This window comes from Diabrotica virgifera, chromosome 2, assembly GCF_917563875.1.
Source record: "Diabrotica virgifera virgifera chromosome 2, PGI_DIABVI_V3a".
NCBI lineage: Eukaryota > Metazoa > Arthropoda > Insecta > Coleoptera > Chrysomelidae > Diabrotica > Diabrotica virgifera.
The window spans coordinates 207,021,348-207,046,075 of NC_065444.1; the positions used below are offsets into that span (position 1 = coordinate 207,021,348).

The following is a 24,728-nucleotide window of genomic DNA, read 5'->3' on the forward strand; positions in this document are numbered from 1 at the left end:
AAACATCCTGTGAAGTACATTTTCTGCGAAATGTCCAAATTTCCAGCACCGAAAACAACGAATAATATTTACGTGTTCAAAAAATCTGTAGCTATTCCATCCTATATGTATTTTTTCCTTTTCATTAATTAGATAATTAAATATATCTGCTGAAATTTCCACTATTACATTAAGTGCATTACGGTTATTAGTTTTCGATTTATATTTACGTAATATTTTAATGTAAGTTTCTATACCGTCAGTCAAATTTTGTTTTTTAAAACTATCAACAAATCTGTCAATATCTTCAATGTCTTTTTCGTGGACATTTATGATCTTGATCTTAGGTTTAGATATACTTGCAATTTTTATCTCATAATCTGCTCCAAGAACTTTTTCAGCATTAATTTTCAAATTATCCAAAGACTCCTTATTATTACAATGAATTGCAATCGACCCTTTAGCACAAGATTTAACATTTTCAACTGACACATTTATATCAACTGGACTAAATTTTTGTGCTAATACAGTTTTTGTTGTTAAACAATTTTGATTTTGATTTTTTGGTTTTATAATAAATGGTTCGGTTTTTTTCGTTTTTACAACATCGCTCCATTGACGCTGACTGTTTATTAGTGTACAATTATTTTCAATAAGATCAATTAACTTACAAGTTTTTTCCAACACTTCTTTTGTTTTCTTTTCATTAAGTTGATATTCAGATTCGTTTTTGTTAAGTCTATTTTCAGCTATCGTAAAACAATTGCCAAAAAACCACTTTAAATTAACACAATCTTGTTTAATTTTTAACACTTGATCTTTCACTTTAGCACAATGCAAATGATATGATTTAATACACAAATCGCAAACGATATACTTATTATTTACAATAAAATTATCAGCACATTGGACACACGTCTGTATGCCCGGCGCCATCTTTGACAAGTTCAAGGTAGTTGTAACCCCCCCTCCTTAGGATCATCCTGGTTACACCTCTGCTGAGTTGTCCTCCAGAATAAAAAACTACCAAAAAGGCAGCTGTTACATGTTTAACACAATATTTGATTATATTCGTCGAATAATTCTATATTTCCATAAAATCGAAAATTGTCGAGACAACGTCAAAAAATAAAAAAAAAAAACAAAAAAGAAATATTCGGATATTTCTCACCCAGTTACGTCGGTCGCTACGAAGAATTCTACGTTAATTTAATTTTTGTTAGAAGAAATTACAAAATAATTAAAAAATTTAATCGGGTAGTCGAATTTGGATTTAATATAATATAATATTTAAAATACCTACTACTTAATTGTTTATTGCTATCTGTCAAGGACGACCAACCTTTTTGATGTAAAAACAAGGTCCGATAAAAATCATAATAGTCAAGTCCGTAAAAATAAAGTAAGAGAGATTCATTTGAGTCCAAATTAGTTCAATAAAGGTGCGGTCAAGCCGGACGACTGCCCAGAGCGCCAAATTTTGAGAGGCGCAGATATAAAATATTTGTTTACACTCAACGCACCCGTAAATCAAAATATTTTGGTATCATTTTAGATTGTACTCATGATATTAGTCATAAGGAACAACTTTCATTTACTTTACCTTTTGTAGATATTAATAAAAGTGACTTAAAACCCAAGGAGCCATTTTATTAGCTACCAAGAACAATCAACAGGCCACTCATTACCTGAGATAATAAAACAATTATATGAATGATTTTCAATTGAACTTAGATGATTGTGGAGGCCAAAGATATGACAACGGCTCTGCCATAAACGAAAAAAAATAAAGGTGTATTTGTAAAGAATATCCGCGTGCTTTTTCCAATTTAGACATTGTGGATGCAGCTATATCTTGTACACAATCAACGTTGTTTTTGGTATTGTACAACTTTTATACTCATTTTTTCCGTACGCTTTCGCAGGGCGATAAAAACTTTGAACTGACAATGTGCCTTTATCTTTAAAACATTTATACGATACTCGCTGGGAAAGTAGAATTGACTGTATCAAACTTTTGAGATTCCAAATAACTAAAATAAACAATGCACTTTTACAAGTAGGTATACTAAACTCTAAAGATGATGTTGCACGAGATGAAGCATGTATGTGACCAGAACAAATATGTGAATATCCATTTCTAGTACTAATAGATATTTGGAATACCTAATAACAGAAACACCTAATTTTACCATAATTTGTTAATAAAACTCACCACATTTGGGCCTCCAAACCACTTCCATTGGATTCAGCGACCCAAAAAACCTATAATACCACCATCAAATCGCAGCGACCTAAAAGTGCCCACGGGACCCCCTATATCGCGACTAGACTATATTGCCAATCAACAAGTTTTCAAAAAATTATCGCATTATTTTTTATTTTCAAATTATTCTCACTCTCTTGTGATTAATGTTGCTAATATACAATGAAAAATATTCATAAAACATTCTGTATCAAATAAAAATTAAATATTACCTGGACTCTGGCTTCACTAAGATCCAACCTCATAGCTAATTCTTCTCTCGTAAAAACATCAGGATACTGTGTCTTCTCGAAAGCTCTCTCCAGTTGATGTAATTGAAAAGTGGTAAAAGTAGTTCTAGATCTTCTTATTTTTCTTGGTCTAGATGAATCTGAAGAGTCTTCTAGCGACTCTTCTATCATTTCACCCTCGCTCACAGATTCTCCTTTCAATGTATCAGCATCTAAAATAGATAAAAATTATTAGAATGGTATGTAGATAGTAGAAGATGGAATATTAGAACAAAAACAATATTTACAATTATTATGAAGTGGCATTGAAAAACGGCAAGGCGATCGGACCAAATGGGATTTACGTAGAAACACTAAAGCTTTTAGGTACCGAGGGCATTAAGATACTTACGAAATTATTCAACTCTACGAAAGCGGAAAAATTCCTAAAGATTTGCTTAAATCCTCATTTGTTGTACTACCAAAAAAACATAGAGCCACAAAATGCAGCGACTATCGCACCATCAGCCTAATGAGTCATGTATAGAAAACTTTTCTCAGAATAATTCATCAAAGAACATAATAGAAAAATTGAGGAAAGAATCTCAAGTACTCAATTCGGTTTTCGCTGTGGCCTTGGAACGCGTGATGCACTATTCGCAACCCAAGTTTTAATTCAAAGATGCAGAGATGTAAATCATGACGTTTTCATGTGCGCGATTGATTTTGAAAAGGCCTTTGATAAAGTTCGCCATGAAAAAATGCTACATATTCTCAAAACTACTTGTCTGGACGGTAGGGACATTAGAATAATCGCAAATTTGTATTGGGGCCAGGCTGCATGTGTTAGGGTTGGGAATCAGTGCTATGAAGAAGTAAAAATCAAGCGTGGAGTTCGACAAGGCTGTATATTGTCACCAATCTTAAACAATTATGCTGAAACAATCTTAAATGAAGTGTTGGAAAACGCAAAAGAAGGAATACTCATTAATGGTATGCTTATGAACAATATCAGATACGCAGATGACACCTTGATACTGACAGGATCAATTGAACATCTTCAAGCGTTATTGAACCGAATGGTGTCATTCTGCGCTACATATGGACTCAAACTCAACGCAACAAAAACAAAGTTTATGGTTATTGGTAAACAGGCAGCCGTAAATAATAATAACTATAACGTAACAATCGGTAATGACTCAATTGAACGAGTAAGTAATATTGTATATCTGGGTACTCATATTAATGAAAGCTGGAACCCTAGTACAGAAATAAAAATTAGAATTGCCAAAGCAAGAACAAGTTTTATGAAATTTAAGAAAATCTAAAAGAACAGTTGGGTAGAAAGAGTCACAAACGAAAGAGTTTTGCAAAGTTTGAATAAAAGTTGCGAAGAAGTGAACTTGGTTAAAAGGCGCAAATTGGAAATACTTTGGTCATATAATGCGTCACCCAGAAAAATATGACATACTTCACCTTGTCATGCAAGGTAAAATAATGGGAAAAGGAAGTGTGGGCCGCCGTACGCGTTCTTGGCTTAAAAACCTACGCCAATGGTTTGGGAAAACCAGCACTGAACTATTTCGTGCGGCTGTAAATAAGACAATGATTGTTAATATGCTGGGCAACATGAGAGCCAACGATCGACAAACGGTCTCGGCACCTTAAGAAGAAGAAGGCATTGAAATCTTATTAGCATTTTATACAGTTATGAGTGCGCTAAGAACCGGTAAAGTAACGCAAAAGTTGGGAAATATGTTAAGTTCTTAAAAGTGGCTAGTTTCAGTCACAATTTACTTATAACGTTGAAAAAAAAAATGATTCTTAATCAATAATTTAATTTTCGATTAAAAAGTTACTACTAATTAAACTGGTTTTAATTACATTTGCTTTATTGTCTTCAATCAGTTTTTATTTTATACGAAATTTAAAAAAAATATGTTTTCGACGTCATACATATAACTATGGCTGAAATCAACTAGCTCTAAGTCGCGTTTACACGATGGCAATTGGCGAGACAATTGTCAGAAGACAACTGACTGGCATGAAATTATTGTCTTCGTGTAAACACTTCAGGCCAATTGAATTGCCAACTGCCCTCACAATTGGCCCAAAATTCAGTTGTCTCCGGGAGTAGACTGAGGACAATGAGCTGCGCCCAGTGAGCCCCCCCACCACTCGAAATCTCAATTGTCGCGACAATTGGTGCCGTGTGAACGGTGTAGGCCAGTAGTGCTGTCTTGTTTTTTGCTGCCAGTTCTCACTAGATGACGAGCAGTCGGCCATGTTTTAGCTGTCTACTGCCATGGCAATAGTTGGCCCCGTGTAAACATCTTCTCTTTCAACTGGACTGGCCTCCGACAATCCGCAACCACGTGATGACAATAGGGCTTTTCATTCACAGTCATTTGTTTCGAGCTTCTGTCATGTGTCACATAATATTAATATATCTACGTCATACGTTATTGGTATCTACAATAATACAAACCAAAGACGTATGACGTAGATATATTAATATTATGTGACACATGACAGAAGCTCGAAACAATTGACAGTCGATGAAAAGCCCTATTGTCCAATGACAATTGTCTCGCCAATTGCCATCGTGTAAACGCGACTTTAAGCTAACGTCCAAAAGTAGACACTATCGATAGTAGTATTGCAATGTAATGTAAATTTATAGGTTTCTATCGATAAATTTCCCACCTCTACAAGATTCATCTCTTTTGATTTCACAACGTATTATGTTTTCCATCTTTTGCGTTATTTTGCCAGTTGTTAGCGCACTCATCACTGTAAGTATTATTACATTGTTTTTGACCCATCTCAAAATATCGACCAATTTCACATTTATTGGCATTTATTTCAAAAAAATTTATAAAACAATTTCACAAAACGTTTTTGGAATGACAATTCCATCTTAAAGCCCCAGTGCACATGAGCGGAATGTTGCCGTTAGGCCGCCAGGAAAGTTTCCGTACGACCGTCGTTGTAATGTTACGGCTAAAGGTTCTAATCGGGAGGTACACATGAGACGGAAACTGTGCGGCCGCGGAACGTTTTCGCAATTTAGCCGCAGCGCCCATAGAAAACCGTCCTCCATCTAGGGATGGTGGTTTAGGGAAACTTATTCGGTTTTTTCACCGGTTATTACGTTAAAAATAAAAAAAAACGGTTATAACCGGGACAAGAAAACAACCGAAAAAACCGATTATTCCGGAGAAAAAAACCGGTTTTAGGTTATAACCGGTAGGTTTTTTCCCATCCCCACCTCCATCGTGTTGCCGCAAGGTTGGTGCGCTATTTATATTTGAGTGTATTGGATCGTATCCATGACAGGAAAGAAACCTCGCGATTTCACTCTTGAACGGGCCACCAAGCGCATATATTGTTTTCTTTGAGCAGTATCTTTTGTTTTGTCTAAAATGCAAGCCGAAAACGTGGATATCGAATTGTTAATTATGGTGGTCGAAAAAAGATCTTGCGTGTGGGATATACCTACGGAACGAGCAATACAGAGACCTAATCTGAAAGATTCTGCGTTGTTTGGGATGTGCCCTGCACTTTTTTCAAACTTTTATATCTATCTGTCCCAGAAAAAAACGACTTTTCGTAAACGGCTACTAACTATAGGATGTGTTACACCCAGTATTTACGTTTTTTTTTTATTGTTTTCTTCTTAATAGTTGAAGACTGAAGTACCAGACCACTGCACAATATGGAGCGTCCATTTTAAATGATTCATTGCTGTTAGTTCTTCCGTTCCGCAGTATGTCCGTGAAAGTAGTTATTGGACGGAACGGCCGCCGCACGGAGGTTCCGTCCAGTGTCCGCTCATGTGCACCGGGCGTTATGCTCATGGTTAAAGCCACTAAAATATATGGGTGAAAATAAATGTATCAAATCGTTATTATGATGTTTGAACTTTAACTTAATTTACATCATGGCAAAACAGAACTCCCAAATATGTGGGTTGTTGCTTTCTGTCTGGGCCCTTTTAAAATAGATTTCTTCGTGATGACATACACAGTAGTGATGTAACGAATATTCGTATTCGCATTCGCGAATATTCGCATGTTTTTGTATATTCGCATTCGCATCCGCATTCGCGAAATTTGTGCGAATGTTTTGCGAATATGAAAACCAGAAAAAAAAATTTTAAGATAATATTTGGTTAATAAAATCAAAATCTATTCACTTTTCATCCTTTTTTATTAATAAAGGTAAATTAACCTCAAACATGCAGCTACTCTCAAATGGAAATATGCAGGACACAACACCAGACAAAGAGAGGAAGATGGAATGAAGCGATAACTCACTGGAGACCTTGGGACTACAAAAGAGGAATGGGCAGAGCACAGATGAGCTAGTCTGATGACCTAAAAAGATACGCAGGGACCAGATGGACAGCATTAGCACTGAACCGAGAAGAGTGGAAAAATAAGGGGGAGGCCTACGTTCAACTTTGGACAAATGAAGGGTAATAGATAGATAGAACTTAACCTTGTATAATCACATTATCAGCCTTCACTTTTTTTTATTATTTGGTATTATGTAGCTTAAGCTTAAGATTCAGATTGATTTACACTAAATATCAATTAACTTTTCATTATAAATTTAGGAAACATTACAAAAATAGAAACAAATTAAAAAAAACTGAATATTCGCATTCGCATCCGCATTCGCGAATGTCGGTAGCAGATATTCGCATTCGTATTCGCGAATGTTCAAAAAATGACATTCGTTACATCACTAATACACAGTTTGTGGAGATTCTTACGAACTGAATGACCAAAATCGCTACTTTGTGGAAAGTCGACAGTAGGGCCTATTTCTGTTTCTGTGCTTCTTTATTTCCTTAACTATGGATTTTAACAAGGCATTAAAAAATTTGTAGAGTAGATTTGGTAAGCCATATTTTAGTATAGATAACTTAAAGACAATTATTTTTTTATAAAATCTAATAAACACAGGATAGAGACAAGTTTTCACATATATCTATGACACATAATATCGATTTAAAAATAAAATGTTATAGAATATGAATATAACAAAATAATAATAAAGGTAATAACGTAATTCCAGTTAATACGAATAAAATGAACAATATCAAGTGCATTTCAACAAGGTTTTATACCTAGGTTAATAACGAAATCGGCTTTTAACTACAACTCGTTATTTTTTTATAATATCAGAATATTACTGTATAACGCAAAAATATATCAATGTGTATGATGTTATTTAGTTATCAAATTAAAATAGATTAATTAAACAGCAATTCATGCGCTTATTTACATTTTTATGCAAACTCATTTTATGGCCATGTTTATACTAAAATCACAATAAAGATGCACTAGAAATAAACAAACCAAGACACGTTGAATGCTACGAGGAGCACTCCCGAATCATGATTTACAATGTATAAACTTTGTAAATCATGATTTGGGATTTACAATTTATATATGTTACTCATATATGTTACTTATATATGTTATATATGTCGACTCCAACTAGTTGGAGTCAACTAAACTGAAACGAGCAGTAAAAGTTGATTTTAAAAATTTAAATCAACTTTTACTAGTTAGAGTTGACTCTTCCTGGATCGATTCAGTAAATGTTGATTATACGAGAATCTCAAGTGCATTTTTGATGAGTGTGCGTTTCTTTGTTTTGACCGTTTCAACTACTTATTAGTATAGTCTGTAACGTCGCCCCCGTTAGGTAAATTATTCTGATTCGATTTTTTGCACAAACTTACTCAAAGAAATATATCCGTATAACAATCCTTATAACAAATACACAGGGTGTCACGCGGTACCGCGGTCGAAAAATTGTTTAACCAATTTCAGTAAAGTCAGTCAATAAAGTGACTCTTTATCGAACGAGTCTGATATTACGAGCAGAGAAACAGACGCGTTCGATAAAGAGTATTGAGGTGGTGCGTACAAAATTGTATCGTTAATCATAAAAAACATTAACACTTACAACTTTGAGAAAATATTTTTAATTTTAGACGAAATAAAAAATTCGTATGACTGTAATGACAGTAATGACAGATGACTTTTGCATGATGGCCGGTTTTGATGTTTAATCGATAGTTATCAATACTGTATACCTACCTAATTACTAAATCTGTAAAGTTTTGATTTATTTTGTATGAATATAATTGCGAAACACTACAGAATTTTACTTTTTGACATAAATTTTATTAATAATAAATGCTCATACGCCAGCGCACGTGGGTTCGAGCCCTGCTAAAGACAAACCATTTTCATTTTCAATAATGACACGAGCCGTCTCACCGTGCCTCGGAGAGCACGTTAAGCAGTCGGTCCCCCTGGGCTAGTGTACATCGACACTAGTTACTTGAAACAGGGTTAAAGATGTAATTGGCGCCGGAACTGTCCGAAAGGCAAAAATGCCATACGATATTATATATTATGAAAGTCAGAAACTAAAAAAATCAAAGATTAAAGCTACCTCTATAAGATCCTGAAGAAATTTTTGTCATTATTTCATTAATAAGATATTATTTTGAATTATCAACAATGAGCGCTAACCGTGTATTGAGGCTCCGTCAATGTGAGTGCGAGTGAGATTCACCATTGGATGGCTGGAATGGTGCATCTCTTAGCACTCACCATTGACGGCCGCCTAATGCGCACTTAGCGCTCATTGTTAATAATTAAAAATAAAGCTTAGTAATAAAATAGTGACAAAAATTTCTGCTGGATCTTGTAGAGGGGTTATAAACTTTGATTTGGTCACTTTCTGACTTTCATAATAATTATATTTAACCGAGTTATTAAACCTTGAAAATTGCCATTTTCGCATTTTTCAAATTTTAAATCGCGGATAACTCGACAACAATCAATTTTAGAGAAAAATCACAAAATACCTTTTTTGCTCAGAATAACCCAAATGATCTAAAAAAAATTGTTCGAAGTGAAAAAATTATTTTTGTGAATTTGTCTAAAAAAATTGTTTAAAAAACAATTCATCGATCAAGGTACTGCCTGGCACCCAGTAGATTTGTTATAAGGACCTCTTTTTGAGTAAGTTTGTGCAAAAAATTCGAATCGGAGTAATTTACCTAACGGGGGCGACGATACAGCCTAGACTAATTAGAACATATTCAGTAACATTTAATTTCTAGAATCGGCTGTTTGTGTGAATCAGAATCAACTTTTACTAAATGGCATTGGGAAGAGTATACTTTTCCTATTTGGAGTCTACTTTTACTAGTAAATGTTGAATATAAATCTTCATTTTATATTTATAATCAACTTTTACTGAAACCAGCCGTTAGAGTTGCCTCCAACTAGTTGGAGTCAACTCCAACTGGATAATCAACTTGAACTGTAACATATACAAAATTATGATTTGGGAGTGCTCCTCGAACATTCAACGTGTCTCGGTTTGTTTATTTCTAGTGTATCTTTATTGTGATTGTAGTATATAGTAATCAATAGTAGTAGCTATGTATATTGTACAAGTGCAGAAAGTTACTCATTTTTCACCGGTTTGAAAAATTGTGAGTGCAAGCGAGTGCCTTAATTCAAACTATTGAAAAATTATCTTTCTGCACGTTTTATACATTTAGTCCAGGGTAATAAGGTTTTTTCCATGACACTCGAGCAGCCAGGGTACTGAAGCGTTTTTTCGACAGGTAATACCTATAAGAGCAAATTGTAACTATTTCCTGCGTAGGATCTGGCGTCCATTTTTATTTATAAACAATTAAGTGTCAAAAAATGGCATTTTTCCCTTTGTGAAACTTATGGTTTTTTTAGTACAAATATCTTTGAGATTATGGAAAAAGCTTTACAATGACTTATTACAAAGTTTGATATACTCATTTATTGTTAATATAATTTCGAAAAAAGTTCGGAATGACAAAAAAAAATTTTGCGCAATATCTATTGTAAAAATTAGTGTACAGCTTTGAAATTTTTGTCATATAAGGGTTCTTTGGTGCTTAATATGTGGTAAAAATTTCAAAGCGATTCATTTAATTGTTTAAATTTTATTCAAATTGTTTATCCCAGAGAGCATTTTTTTTACAATAACATAAGTCAGAAAAAATGACGTTAGAACCATTCCACAGGTGTTAAATGAAAGAGCATGAGCTATATTTTCAACTTGGTTTAAAAAAAGTGAATAAAAAATGCATTTATTAGTAATAAATAATTATGCAAAAGTATCGTAAATCTTTCCTTATAAACTTTTTATTTTGTTATATAAGAAATTATATACAGTGCTAGTCAAAAGTCCGTACCCCCCCTCGTAACTTTTGAACGGTTATACTTATAATAGTGAAATTTGGAGGAAGGAAATGAACTGACGTATGCTTCTTAACTAGTCATGACAGGTGACGTAAAAGTGACAGATGACTTTACAGCGCCACTGTGACCGATAATTTTAAATGGTACCCTATGGTAAGCGATACCTCGTTTGATAGGTATTGAAAATACCCATTCAGCTATACTAATTTTGTTTGAGTTTAAACTCATTTGTATGAATAAATGAAATAATATAAAATTGTAGTTTCGCATTTAATTAATAAAAATTCAAACCTCCGCCTATGGTTACTTGTCAAAAAGGTTAACGTTGACGCAAAAACTACTAGAGAGCTGAAAAATGTCAACTTTTTTGACAAAATAACCATGGGCGGACATTTGAATTTTTAATAATTAAATGCGAAACTACAAAGTTATATTTATTTCATTTATTCACCAAAATCAAAATCAAATTAAACCCAAAAAAATTAGTATGACTGAATAGGTATTATCAATACCTTTCAAATGAGGTGTCACTTGCCATAAGGTCCCATTTAAAATGATCTGTCACAGTGGCGCTGTAAAGTCATCTGTCACTATTACGTCACCTGTCATGACTAGTTAAGAAGCGTACGTCCGTTTATTTCCTCCCTCCAAATTTCACTATTATATGTATAACCGTTCAAAAGATACGAGGGGGGGGTACGGACTTTTGACTAGCACTGTATATTTATTACAATTTTTTATCAATTATGATATAAATAACATTACTTGGTAGTTGTGCACTTAAAACAGGGTAAAAAAGTTAATTTTTTTGGAAAAAGTTATTCAAAAAGTTTATAAGGAAAGATTTACGATACTTTTGCATAATTATTTATTACTAATAAATGCATTTTTTATTCGCTTTTTTTAAACCAAGTTGAAAATATAGTTCATGCTCTTCCATTTGACACCTGTGGAATGGTTCTAACGTCATTTTTTTCTGACTTATGTTAGTGCAAAAAAAATGCTCACTGAGATAAACAATTCGAATAAAATTTAAACAATTGAATGAATCGCTTTGAAATTTTTATCACATATTAAGCAACAAAGAACCCTCATTTGACAAAAATTTCAAACCTGTACACTAATTTTTACAGCAGTTATTGCGAACATAATTTTTTTTGCAATTCCGACCTTTTTTCGCAATTATATTAACAGCAAATGAGTATATCAAACTGTGTAATATGTCATTCTAAAGCTTTTTCCATAATCTCACAGATATTTGTACTAAAAAAATCATAAGTTTCACTGTTTTCCATTGATTTGAAAAAAAAATGGAAAAATGCCATTATTTGACAGTTAATTGTTTATAAATAAAAATGGCCGCCAGATCCTACGCAGGAAATAGTTACAATTTGTTCCTATAGGTAGTACTTGTCGAAAAAACGCTTCAGTACCCTGGCTGCTCGAGTGTCACGAACAGGGTATATTTTTGTCTTATTACCCTGGCCTAATTATATTTTTCTACAACCACATTTTTGGTAAAAATAAAAATCTTCTAAATTTATATTTTTGTCTGGAAATTGAAGGAGCAGCAATAACACACCAACTAACAACATTAATTAACAAAATTACCAAACACAATGAAATACAGGAAGAATGGAGAACGAGAGAACTAATTCTACTATTCAAAAAAGAGTCAAGAAATTACAGATGTATCAACTTGTTAAATACTACTCAAAAATGTACAACTAAAATTTTACAAGAACTTATGAATCAGAGGATAAGTTTAGCAGATGAACAACAGGAGTTTTCTTACTGGAAGATCGTATACCAGGTGCCATAATAGTCGTCAGAAAGTAAATTATTGAGAAATCACTATAGTTCAAATTCAATAGGATTGTCAGGACAGACATTTTGAAGTTTGTAAATACTTGATATCAAGCGGCTGTACATTTATTTGTTTAGGTATTAGTTCTTATTTTCCCTTGTTTTAAAAATGTACACTCCACCATTGAACTACACTCGTCTCTCGTCACAGGCCCTCATTCTCGTCATTCCAGGTTCTATCATTTTTAAGCGATACCCTGACAATCCTATTGAATTTCGACTATAGAGTATAATAGTCTGATAAGTATGATTCTGATTGACTTGAATAAAGCATTTGACAGAGTAAGACTCAAAATGTATTACACTTTCTGTATTATAGAGAAGTTTCCTTAAATATAGAATAGATGAAGAATATATAGACACGGGCAGCGGAATAAGGCAGGGGGACTCGTTGAGTCCTGTCATCTTCAATTGGATGAAATCATCAAAAGCTTCAACAAAGGAAGGGGGTATAGAATGGGAAATAAAGAACTAAAAATATTTGTTACGCAGAAGACGCAATATTGATAACCCGAGTTTAAATATTTTATCTCAGAAAATTAAGACAATAGATAGTAATCAGCAAAGAACCAATCCGATGTAAAATAGAAATTGATCACATCAGTATTGAACTAGTTTGAAATGTCAGTACAACCTTCAGAAAGTCCCCTATTATTTGCCAAGAAATGAGTTCGATGTTTCTGAAGTGGTACCTCAGGCTGCCATATCCAGTGATTAGGCATACCTAATCCTACGAATTGGCCACCCTACGAGGGCATCTCTCTCTCCCTCTCTCTGAGCTGTAGTAAAGTAGTAACTATATGTTTGTGATCAATGATCCCAGATATAAATATGAGCTCGCAACCTCAAACCGGTCGATCGTGCTTATGTGTGGATGGCTATTATATCTGTTACGGTAAAAGTAAATACATAATTGGTAATTGTATACAATTACCGGTATTTTTATACAATTACCAAGGACCAGTGGTAGAAGTAAGTAAAATGATGAATAAAAAGAATAAATTCCAAGAGCTATTCAAGAAGTTTGATTTTTATTGAACTTGAATTGAGCTATTTTGCCTGAATTAATACTACTACTTTACTTACTTACTATTTATTGTGACATGGCAAACTCTCATGGAACTTGGAATTAAGCAACTTTTCAGTTTTTCTAACATACTCGCGCAATGAAAAATGTTTAGTTTTGAAAGTACATCTAAAGAAATTAATGATTCTTTGCAGATGGTAAATTGATTACTGCTGTGCAACTATAGAAGTCGCCCTTCTTTAGTACCCAAATAATATAATTAATTTTAAATACTCATAAAAACAGCCAAAAGTTTTTGATGTTTTAAGCATTTTCTTCTCTTGCTATTCAAGGTCTTCCTTTGCCACATGTCCATTTAATTGCAACAGAATCTCGCCTCTCTGAAATTTGATTAGACATTACTTCTTTTAGAATCGCATTAGATTCATTCACTGATGGTTGCTCAGGTTTTTCTAGTTCTTGTGCTATTAGAAGCTCATTTGGCTCATTCACTTCTGCTTCTTCACTTTCTTCAAAATCAGGACCTGACTGGGTTTCTTCTACTTGTTGTTCTATTTCCAAATCTTCTTCAGTCGAAAGATCTTCTGGCAGTGATGAAGTTCTGAAACTAATTTTGGCAGGTAACACAAACATAGCTTCATGCCGACTGCACTTGATGCCATAAGGGCAAGCTCGGTTCTTGGTGAATTGTACAGACCGAAGACCCTGTGACAACTTGTTTTTGTTTGAATGCTTTTCAACTCGGAACTTAGTATATTTTCAATGTCCTTATTCGCAACAGATCCTTGTGACTGACTGTTTCTTGGCTTACCGTGCACTATCTTTAAATCTTTTCACGTGGAACACAGTTCTTCTATAATTGTGCTGGATAATTCTCGTCCATTGTCGCTTTAAAGAATCCTAGGAGCTCCAAAGACACAAAATATTTCAAGAAGAACTAACGAACTTCTTCTGCACGTTTAGTTTTCAACGGTCGTAATTGTACAAATTTTGTTAAGTGATATTGGTAGACAAAAATGAACTTGAATTAATTATCTGTTTGTGCTTGCATAGATATCTATCAAATATATTTGACCTCTACACTATTCATTTTTTTTGACAGTATAGGTTTCACTACTAAACCTTTTTTGGGACATTTAGATTTTTTCTGGCAAGTTTCACACGGATCCAAATAGATCTTTATAGTCCAGAAAGCCACTGCGCATCCGCTAGGAAAAATATTCTAATTCGGATTTTTTGCACAATCTTACTCAAAAAGGACTCCTTTAAACAAATTTGCATGTTGCCAGGACCAAAAGGTGGTCAAAAATTTTTTAAACGTTTTTTTTTGTTTTTTTCCTAAAATAATTTTTTTGCATGAAAAAAGTTTTTTTTTGGTTTTTTGGATCATTCCAAATAGAAAAGGTCCTAGTGACTTTTCTCTAAAAATGACAGTTTTTGTCATATAAGCGATTAAAAATTGAAAAATTGCAAAATCGGCCATTTTTAACCCTCAAAAATTATGTGAAAAACTGAAAATTTGAATGTTGCCAAGGTAGGTGGATATATTTTAAACATCGATTGATGAAATCCCGAAGAGTTTTTTGCAATAAAATTTTCAAAACTCCTTTGTTTTTTAATTGCTAATCCAGCGTGCGCGACACTATTTTCCACCGACAGTATGGTGCAAATGAAAGGAATAAATTCGTTACTTCGTAAACCGGCGACTTTAAGGAAAAATCCCGAAACAGGTCGATTTTTATTTTTAAGTTATGATATTGTGGCATATATGTTATACTAGTGACGTCATCCGTCTGGGCGTGATGACGTAATCGATGATTTTTTTAAATGAGAATAGGGGTCGTGTGGTAGCTCATTTGAAATGTTCTTCAATTCTCTATTCAGTAATGTAAACATTTACATAATTATTTATACAGAGTGTCCTTTTACTTCTTTTTTGTCAAATAATTTAATTTAATAAAAAAATTTTGGACACCCGCTATAAATAATTTTGTAAATGTTTATATTACTGAATAGAGAATTGAAGAACCTTTCAAATGAGCTAGAACACGACCCCTATTCTCATTTAAAAAAATCATCGATTACATCATCAGGTCCAGATGGATGACGTCACTGGTATACCATATATGCCACAATATCATAACTTAAAATAAAAATCGACCTATTTCGGGATTTTTCCTTAAAGTCGCCGGTTTACGAAATAATGAATTTATTCCTTTCATTTGCACCATACTGTCGGTGGAAAATAGTGTCGCGCACGCTTGATTAGCAATTAAAAAACAAAGGAGTTTTGAACATTGTATTGCAAAAAACTCTTCGGGATTTCATCAATCGATGTTTATATAATATCTACCTGCCTTGGCAACATTCAAATTTTCAGTTTTTCACATAGTTTTTGAGGGTTAAAAATGGCCGATTTGGCAATTTTTCAATTTTTAATCGCTTATATGTCAAAAACTATCATTTTTAGAGAAAAGTCACTAAGGACCTTTTCTGTTTGGAATGATCCAGAAAACCTAAAAAACCTTTTTTCCATGCAAAAAAATAATTTTAGAAAAAAAACAAAAAAAAAACGTTTAAAAAATTTTTGACCACCTTTTGGTCCTGGCAACATGCAAATTTGTTAAAAGGAGTTCTTTTTGAGTAAGACTGTGCAAAAAATCCGAATTAGAAAATTTTTCCTAGCGGATGCGCAGTGGCTTTCTGGAATATTATGCTTTCCACAGCTATGTATTATGGCATTCAGCTTGCGTGTCAATAGTTATAATTTAAATTTCTTACTGTTACCCAGATCCTCTGGGGAATGTATACAATTACCGGTAAAAGTAGGAAATAAAGGGTTTTTAAAGAATAGTTCCAACATTTACCGTCGACTCTGGTAATTGTATACAATTACCGGTAATTGTGTACAATTACCAGATCATCTACTTTTACCGTAAAATATCCTCTATAACGATCTTTCTCTTTGATTTGTTTAACTGCAGACCAAATATTTGACTTTCGTTTTCAACCAGTTGTATGAGATCAATAATTAACTCTTCTTGACTATTTTCAAGGAAAGCTATCTGCTGTCGTGGGTCATCTGCAAAACGTAGGTTGTTTATTTTTCGGCCATTTATTGAGATAGCAAAGATCGACGGCATAGAACGTTATAAAAAAGAATGTAAACTAGAGCAAACAAATATTTTTTAACAAAGTAAGTCATCAATCGAAGTAGCACAGAAAACGACAATAAAAATCGTTCCCATACCACCAGATATGAAATACAGGTGGAATAATTTCTTTGGTTACAACCTCCCGAGATTTTAAAAAATTATAAATCATACAGGATGCCGAGGAAATTAAGATGAGAGAATTTTAAATAATTCACAACCCATCTGCGTGGTAAAAGTTCCAACAAGAAAGATTCCTTAGTACTCAACAAAAGAGTAAATGAATTAAAATATATAAACATTTTCAATTTCTTTGCAACACGAAAATGCAGCAGCTGCATAATAATCTGGTTAAATCGGAGAGTGCAGGAAGAGTCTATACCGGTTTCGGAGGTTTTTTCCTCCTCATCAGTAGTCCCATATCCTCTTCTCTCCGATTTTCTCAGGCATCATACTTTGGGCCTTTCCGAATTGCAAAGAACGAAATGTCACGGATGTACTAGAGCCATCTACCGAAAAACAAAGTAAGTCATTAATCGAAGTAGCACCGAAAACGACAATAAAAGTCATTCCCGTACCACCAGATTGATAACAGGTGGACTACTTTCCTTGGTTACAACCTTCCGAGATCCTACTAACCAAAGAAAGTATTCCACCTGTTGTCAATCTGGTGGTATGGGAACGATTTTTATTGTCGTTTTCTGTGCTACTGCGATTGATCACTTACTTTGTTTTTCGGTAGATGGCTCTAGTACATCCGTGACATTTCGTTCTTTGCAATTCGGAAAGCCTCAAAGTATGATGCCTGGGGAAATCGTGTGACGGTTCACGTTACGAAATTAGCTCTTTAATTATTTTTATAATTATTTTCCCTTAATCTCATTTAAATTCTTTAATTTCTCGTAAAGGACTACTTATGTGACGTCACACGTCTGCGTCTACGGAACATACTTGTCGTATCGTTCCGTGACATTTAATTCATGTTCTGTGGTCGTTTGAGGTTCTCCTCTTTGAAGGAGCAAGGAAGGATGAACTTTTGACTTGTGGCTGTAAGTGAGGTTGGTACGTTGGTACCATGAAATGGCGGATGATTTCCATCTAGAGTCTGAATTATTTACCATCTTAAGTTTAATTAAAGTAAAAAGTTACCACCAATGGTTGCCTGGAGTAGGGAGACATGTGTGGGACACAACTCCTCTTGGAGCCGGAATAGGAATCATTCGCCATTTGGAAGAAAGCTAACTATTATGTGGAGTCGTACCCACTTTGACCACATAGGGAAGCCACTTTGACCTATTACAGCCACTGCCAAGTCACTATAGGGAATATGTCTATTTGGGAACAAGTTATGGGACGTTCCAGTCCCATTTTCAGTCATCGGTACACCTGTACCTACAGGAAATATTGTTCAGCACCTCCTCTGGTGCTAATTTTATGGATAGCAGCATCGAACCTTATCCGGAAATCGTTCGATGAATGGATTTGTTTGGGAACATTTAGTGATGTGCTTTTAGTAACTATTGGTTTTTTACATTTCAGACATTTGGTTTAATGCACTATGTTATTAATTTATTTTCAGATTTAGTTTACCTGTGTTTTTTATATGACATATTTGTATATTAATATTTGGTTCCCAAACTATTGTATCTATGGTAAGTTACTTGTATGCACAAGGTAATCAGGCCTAGACAATTAGGGTTTTATACTTTATTATTGGTTTGATATTTATTTTGTAATATTACTTGCTTGTTTCCAAAATATTTATTTTTTTATTCGCTTTATTCCATTTGTTCGGTTAATTTAGGTTATCGTTTCGGTATTTATCTTAGCTTCATTTCTATAACTTTTATTAATTAATTTTGCTTAATTCATCATTGTATTTTCTCTTCGTCAGGCTTGTGCCTATTTATTTATACATTTTTCATATTTTTCGGGTTTTAATTTAGTTGTACGTAGCAAGCGTACTATAACCATTTGGTAGAAGTCTCATGTGAGTTGTACCCTATATGTAAGTAAGAGGTACTTATATAATTTTGTAACAGGTAACAATATTGTTGTTATCTTAGATAGATATAACTTTTGTATAACTTTGTCATTTTAGAGTCACATTATATTCAATTTGATCTAACTCAGAGATTGTTAAAAATCTGGTAGTTAAATTTAATAAATGTTTATTTATTTTTTACATCATTTATTCTTATTCCCTTTATATTTACATTTACTTATATATTTAATATTTGACAGCAGTGTAAGATACCTGGGAGAGTGATCGAAGATCATTTTCTTGGCGCCCATGATTTGATTTATTAGTTTTATTTAATTGGTTCTTCTTTGGCACTTATTCATCTCTATTCATTTTCAGAACATTATTCTTATCTTAATATTTACCTTTTTTAGTCACCATTAGCTACGATGAGCTACTGTTCTTCGACAGGCATGCAAACGAGCCGTATCCATCCTTGAGTGTCAAGGTGTTCTCTTGCATCTCTTGCTAGCCACTCCATTCAGTTTGCCTCTGTCTCTTCATACTTCTACTTCTATTCCCTTTAATTCCCTTTTCCTCAACTTCATCACATTATCATTATTCCCCATACTACTACTACTGCACAAGTAGTATTTTTTATTACTTCAGCTTTTTCTTAATATTTTTTATTACCTCACCCTCTTTTCGTTTCTTGTTCTATTAGCATCCACTAGTTAGTTTGTTTTTTCTTACTTCTGTTGGAGTTTATCCCTCTCTTTACTTTCACTTCAACAGAAGTTCTTTTTATTTTTGTTTCAATCGGAGAGAAGAGGATATGGGACTACTGATGAGGAGGAAAAAAACCTCCGAAACCGGTATAGACTCTTCCTGCACTCTCCGATTTAACCTGAGTATTATGCAGCTGCTGCATTTTCGTGTTGCAAAGAAATTGAAAATGTTTATACATTTTAATTCATTTACTCTTTTGTTGAGTACTAAGGAATTTTTCTTGTTGGAACTTTTACCACGCTAAGCAGATGGGTTGTGAATTATTTAAAATTCTCTCATCTTAATTTCCTCGGCATCTTGTATGATTTATAATTGTTGAAAATGTAAGAAAGTATTCCACCTGTTGTCAATCTGGTGGTATGGGAACGATTTTTATTGTCGTTTTCTGTGCTACTTCAATTGATGACTTACTTTGTTTTTCGGTAGATGGCTCCAGTACATCCGTGACGTTTCGTTCTTTGCAATTCGGAAAGGTAAAAAAGTATGGTGCCTGGGGAAATCGGAGATAAGAGGATATGGGACTACTGATGAGGAGGAGAAAACCTCCGAAACCGGTATAGACTCTTCCTGCACTCTCCGATTTAACCAGAGTATTATGCAGAAAATGTTCATACATTTTAAATATTTTTTACAATCTCATGCTGCATAAAAACTTACTATGGATATACTAAATTGATCCACTAATTTCCAATTTTTGCAAACTTACACTAAACTGATTCGAAATTTACATACAACGAGAGACAAGACCGAAACATAGGCTTAAATGTTATTAAATTCAGTAATCTAGCGTATTTAACGTGGCATAATCGTGTACCCTCTTTTGTCCGGCCAACGTATAGCCAGCCAACTTCGCTGCGAGTACATATTTGGTATTCATAGACCTACCCTATGTGTTTAAATGCTCTTTGATACGACAGACGCATATAAATTTATACATGTAAATTGAATGCTAATGCTAACCGAGTTAGCGTAACTTGTTCTGGACATGTAGCATAGGAAAAGTCAAACAATCTCTTCTCATCTCGATGCGGTTATTAAATTTAGCTAAATACATTCATAAACGAAAAATTAACGTTCTATATAGTACGGGTAAAATAATGGAGAAACGGAATGCTATAAAATAGTGACTCTCTTGGAGGGAAGAAATTATTTATTGAAATGAAAAATCAAGGTATACCGGAAAAGACAATAAGATTAACAAAAATGACTATGCAGGGATCTCGATCTAAAGTAACAACAGAAGAAAGAAGAAGGTAGCACATAATAAATTGCAATAGAAACAGGAGTGCGACAAGGCGATTCACTGTCAACCACACTATTCAACGTAGCAGTTAGAAAGAACAGTCAAGGCCAGCGAAATTAAAGCAACTACAGCCCACTAATCAACACAAATAGTAGCATATGCCAATAACATAGTTCTTATGGGAAGATACAAGGAAAGATTAAAAGAAGCAGTAACAAACCTTTCAAATGAAGCACGGAAAAGAGGTCTATAAATTAACGAGGGAAAAACAAAACATCTACTCTGCTCTCGAAGAGAAGATAAAAAACGACAGAAATTAATATAGAAAACGACACTTTTGAAAGAATTCAACAATCTAAATATTTGGAAGTAATTCTAAATGCCAAAAATAAGAGAAGTGAAGAAGTAACGGAGAGAATACCAGCTGGAAACAAAATATACTTCCTGGATATATCATAGGCAAATGAAGCACAGGGACTTATCCAGATATATAAAACTGAAAATAAACAGAGTTGCAGTCAGACCAGTAGTTTGACACTCAGCTGAGACAATATGCCTCAGAGATAAAGATGAAGAAAAATTAATAAAATTCGGAAGGAACATCTTCAGACGAATTATGGGTCCTATAAGAATGAAAAAGGAGAAATAAGAAGAAGAATGAACCATGAACTAAGAAACATAATAAAGGGAAAAGATAATAAAATTATAAATGATGGTTTTGCTTGTTTTCGATTCAGAGGGTTGCACACCCGCTAGACAGGCTGTTTCTACCATTTCAGGCGTCATCAGTAGCTTTTTAAAGGGAATCTGAAAAATAATTCAAATTTCCCATTAGACACGATACAGCGACATCTCATAACAAATTGAAGAGTCTCAAATTGAAGCTACTGATGACGCCTGAAATGGTAGAAACAGCCTGTCTAGCGGGCGTGCAACCCTCTGAATCGAAAACAAGCAAAACCATCATTTGACTGAAAGTTCATCTGCTGTCCTTTTCCGAGACGAATGAAGGCGGAATGTGATCGTTTCCCTTTCGTTTTCTATATTCGTCGTCTGCTGTCTTATTAATTGAAAAAGTCGCAGATTAAGGATGTACCAGTAAGAACTTTCAACGCGAAAAGTCTCAGGTTTAAATTACTATTTACTATTTTAATTTTTATTAAATTGGTGGATTCTGCATCTGAGACTCTTCAATTTGTTATGAGATGTCGCTGTATCGCGTCTAATGGGAAATTTGAATTATTTTTCAGATTCCCTTTAAAATGATGGTGGAGCTATTTTTCGATTCAGAGGTGTGCACGCTAACAAAAGCTACTGATGACGCCTGAAATGGTAGAAACAGCCTGTCTAGCGGGTGTGCAACCCTCTGAATCGAAAACAAGCAAAACCATCATTTATTATTTTATTTCCTTTACTCGGTTTGAGTACTGAAAGTTCCTCTGCTGTCCTTTTTCGAGGCGAATGAAGGCGGAATGTGATCGTTTCCCTTTCGTTTTCTATATTCGTCGTCTGCTGTCTTATTAATTGAAAAAGTCGCAGATTAAGGATGTACCAGTAAGAATTTCAACGCGAAAAGTCTTAGGTTTCAATTACTATTTACCATTTTAATTTTTATTAAATTGGTGGATTCTGCATCTGAGACTCTTCAATAATTCAATTTGGAAAAGATAATAGTTATATTTATTATAGCGTAGAGACTAAGATGGCTAGGACATATAGAAAGAAGTTAAACCGACCTACTGATTAAGGAGGTCACGGTGATTAAGAAGGTCAGTCAGTTATTAGAAGAAGATTGTAACGAAAGCCAAGTCATACAACAAACTTTAACAATACACAAGAGGAATGCAGAGTGATTCTCCGCAATAAGCGAATCAGAAAACTGTAAGTAAGAGCAGGAAACATTCCATCCGGAACGAACAGCCTTGATAATGATGAATATAGTGTCGTGTCATATAATAGTCAAAATTTTGAGGTTACTGTACAATTAAGGCATATGCGAAAGTAAAATAAAATGAAATTAAAATCATTTCAGTGGTTTAGGACTGTGTTATGGGTGTGGTTCACAGGAATTAGTGTTGCCCAAATGCAAGACCAAGACGAGACTTAAACAGTCTTGGTCTTGCGCCAGTACACCTGGTCTTGGTCTTGTTATTGCGCTCCCGGTCTTGGTCTTGCAGCAAGAGTTTTGCAAGTCTCGCAGTTGCCCATTAGCCTATTGCATATCTTAGATCAACATAACAGAGAGGTACATTTTAAGTTTGAATAATAATATCATAGCCATAGTAAAGACTAGTCAAATTAATAAATAATTTAACAACTGACACCGGGTGGGTTTGAACCAACGATCTAAGTGATACCTGCCTATGTTCTAACATTCTAACCAACTAAAGTTAAAACTATATCTCAAAACCCACAAAATTTCATTTGCATAATTCAACCGGTTTTAGAGCAATAAATAAATCGTCAGTTTGTAAGAAAAATTTCAACACCCCCTATTTGGGAAACGAAGCATTTATAAAGTGAACGTTTATTAAGCAAACTGTCATTACTTTTTTGTGCAGAATTACCCATCAAAGTTTGCCATACTTATTTAAAAATATCCTGTATTGATGAAAAACATGGCTGATAGCAATAAAAAAACATAATGCTAAGAAAATATGAGGCTATAGTTGGGTTTTAATTTTAGTATGCTATTGCATGCTTAAATAATAAGTTAGCATAATGCTAGAATATTCCACAGAGTGAGAAAAACACAGTCTACATACATCCGGTATACAATGACAATAATTGACCTGTTTAGTAACAATATTATTACAGCAATATTTATAAAGAATAAGACAACATAATAAAAAAAATTACTTAAATCGGACAACAGGTTTAGGAAATTTGAGACATTAAAAATGACCCGTTTTTAAGGTGGTGCGTTAATTTCTTGGAGAAGTGTATATCGTTAGAATAATATTTCGGTATTTTGTTTACATGATATCCGGCATTATCTGTACTTTTGTCTCGTATCTAGGATACTTTTAAATAATAGCCGCGCTGTTTCGGCAAATTTTGTTTAGCCGAGTGACCTCATAGCACAGTTAGCATAAACAATACATAATAGTCTTACTATAATATTCTGTATACCGATAATATTTCTGGTGTTTGGATTTCTAGAAAACTAATAATGAAAAAAATTAATTACTTATTTACTTATTAAGTATATTTTATATTAGCTAAGGTGACATACTTTAAAAAGTTTGTATACGATATTCGATGTTACTGTAGGCGTCCCAACGCAGGAATTATGTTATGATTAGAAGACGACTATTGTCAAAACCTGAATAATTAATTTCAGAGCGAAAAATTCGGCTGCTGGGAAAGTATGTACTTTATTTTTACATTATAGTAATGACCTCTGAGTACATGTCAAATGTGTCAAGTGTTTTTTAATGGATATTTTGATTCGCTATGTATGTTTATGGTATTGTTCGTAATGCACATATATCCAATTTTCAAAAAAATTGTACAATTTTTTTTGTTTCTCATAGAGTATCTAAGAATATAGCCGAACTTATATACACACTCCCTAAAACGATCCTCAGTTCTAATTGCAAAACGCAAGAGTCTCGCAGGCTTAGTCTTGTTCTTGCTCAAGTCCTGCAAAGTAAGTCTTGGTCTTGGTCTTGCTAAAATTAGGCGGTCTTGGTCTTGCGAAAACGCAAGAACGAGACCAAGACTGCAAGACCAAAACCGATTTTAGGCAACACTAAAAGGAACTAGGATAGGTAATTAAAGATTAAACAGACAATAGCAAAAATAAGTTTATAAAAAGGGTTACCAACACCAACACCACTATTACATACACTCGCGGTATTCAGATGAGTAGGTTTCGGTTATTGCATAGAATATAGAATGCTTTCATTCGGAATATTCATACGTGGTTGTTTCTAGTACGTGTAGC

General features: G+C 33.9%; 1 protein-coding gene across 1 annotated transcript in view; it reads right to left on the reverse strand.

Annotated features, from left to right (window-relative positions):
* Positions 1-24,728, reverse strand: part of LOC126879775 (aristaless-related homeobox protein-like) — a 97,662-nt gene that overhangs the window by 24,704 nt on the left and 48,230 nt on the right. The window contains exon 2 of the mRNA XM_050643025.1: positions 2,458-2,687. Coding sequence (XP_050498982.1) covers positions 2,458-2,687 — 230 coding nt within the window. The remainder of the gene's footprint in view (positions 1-2,457; positions 2,688-24,728) is intronic.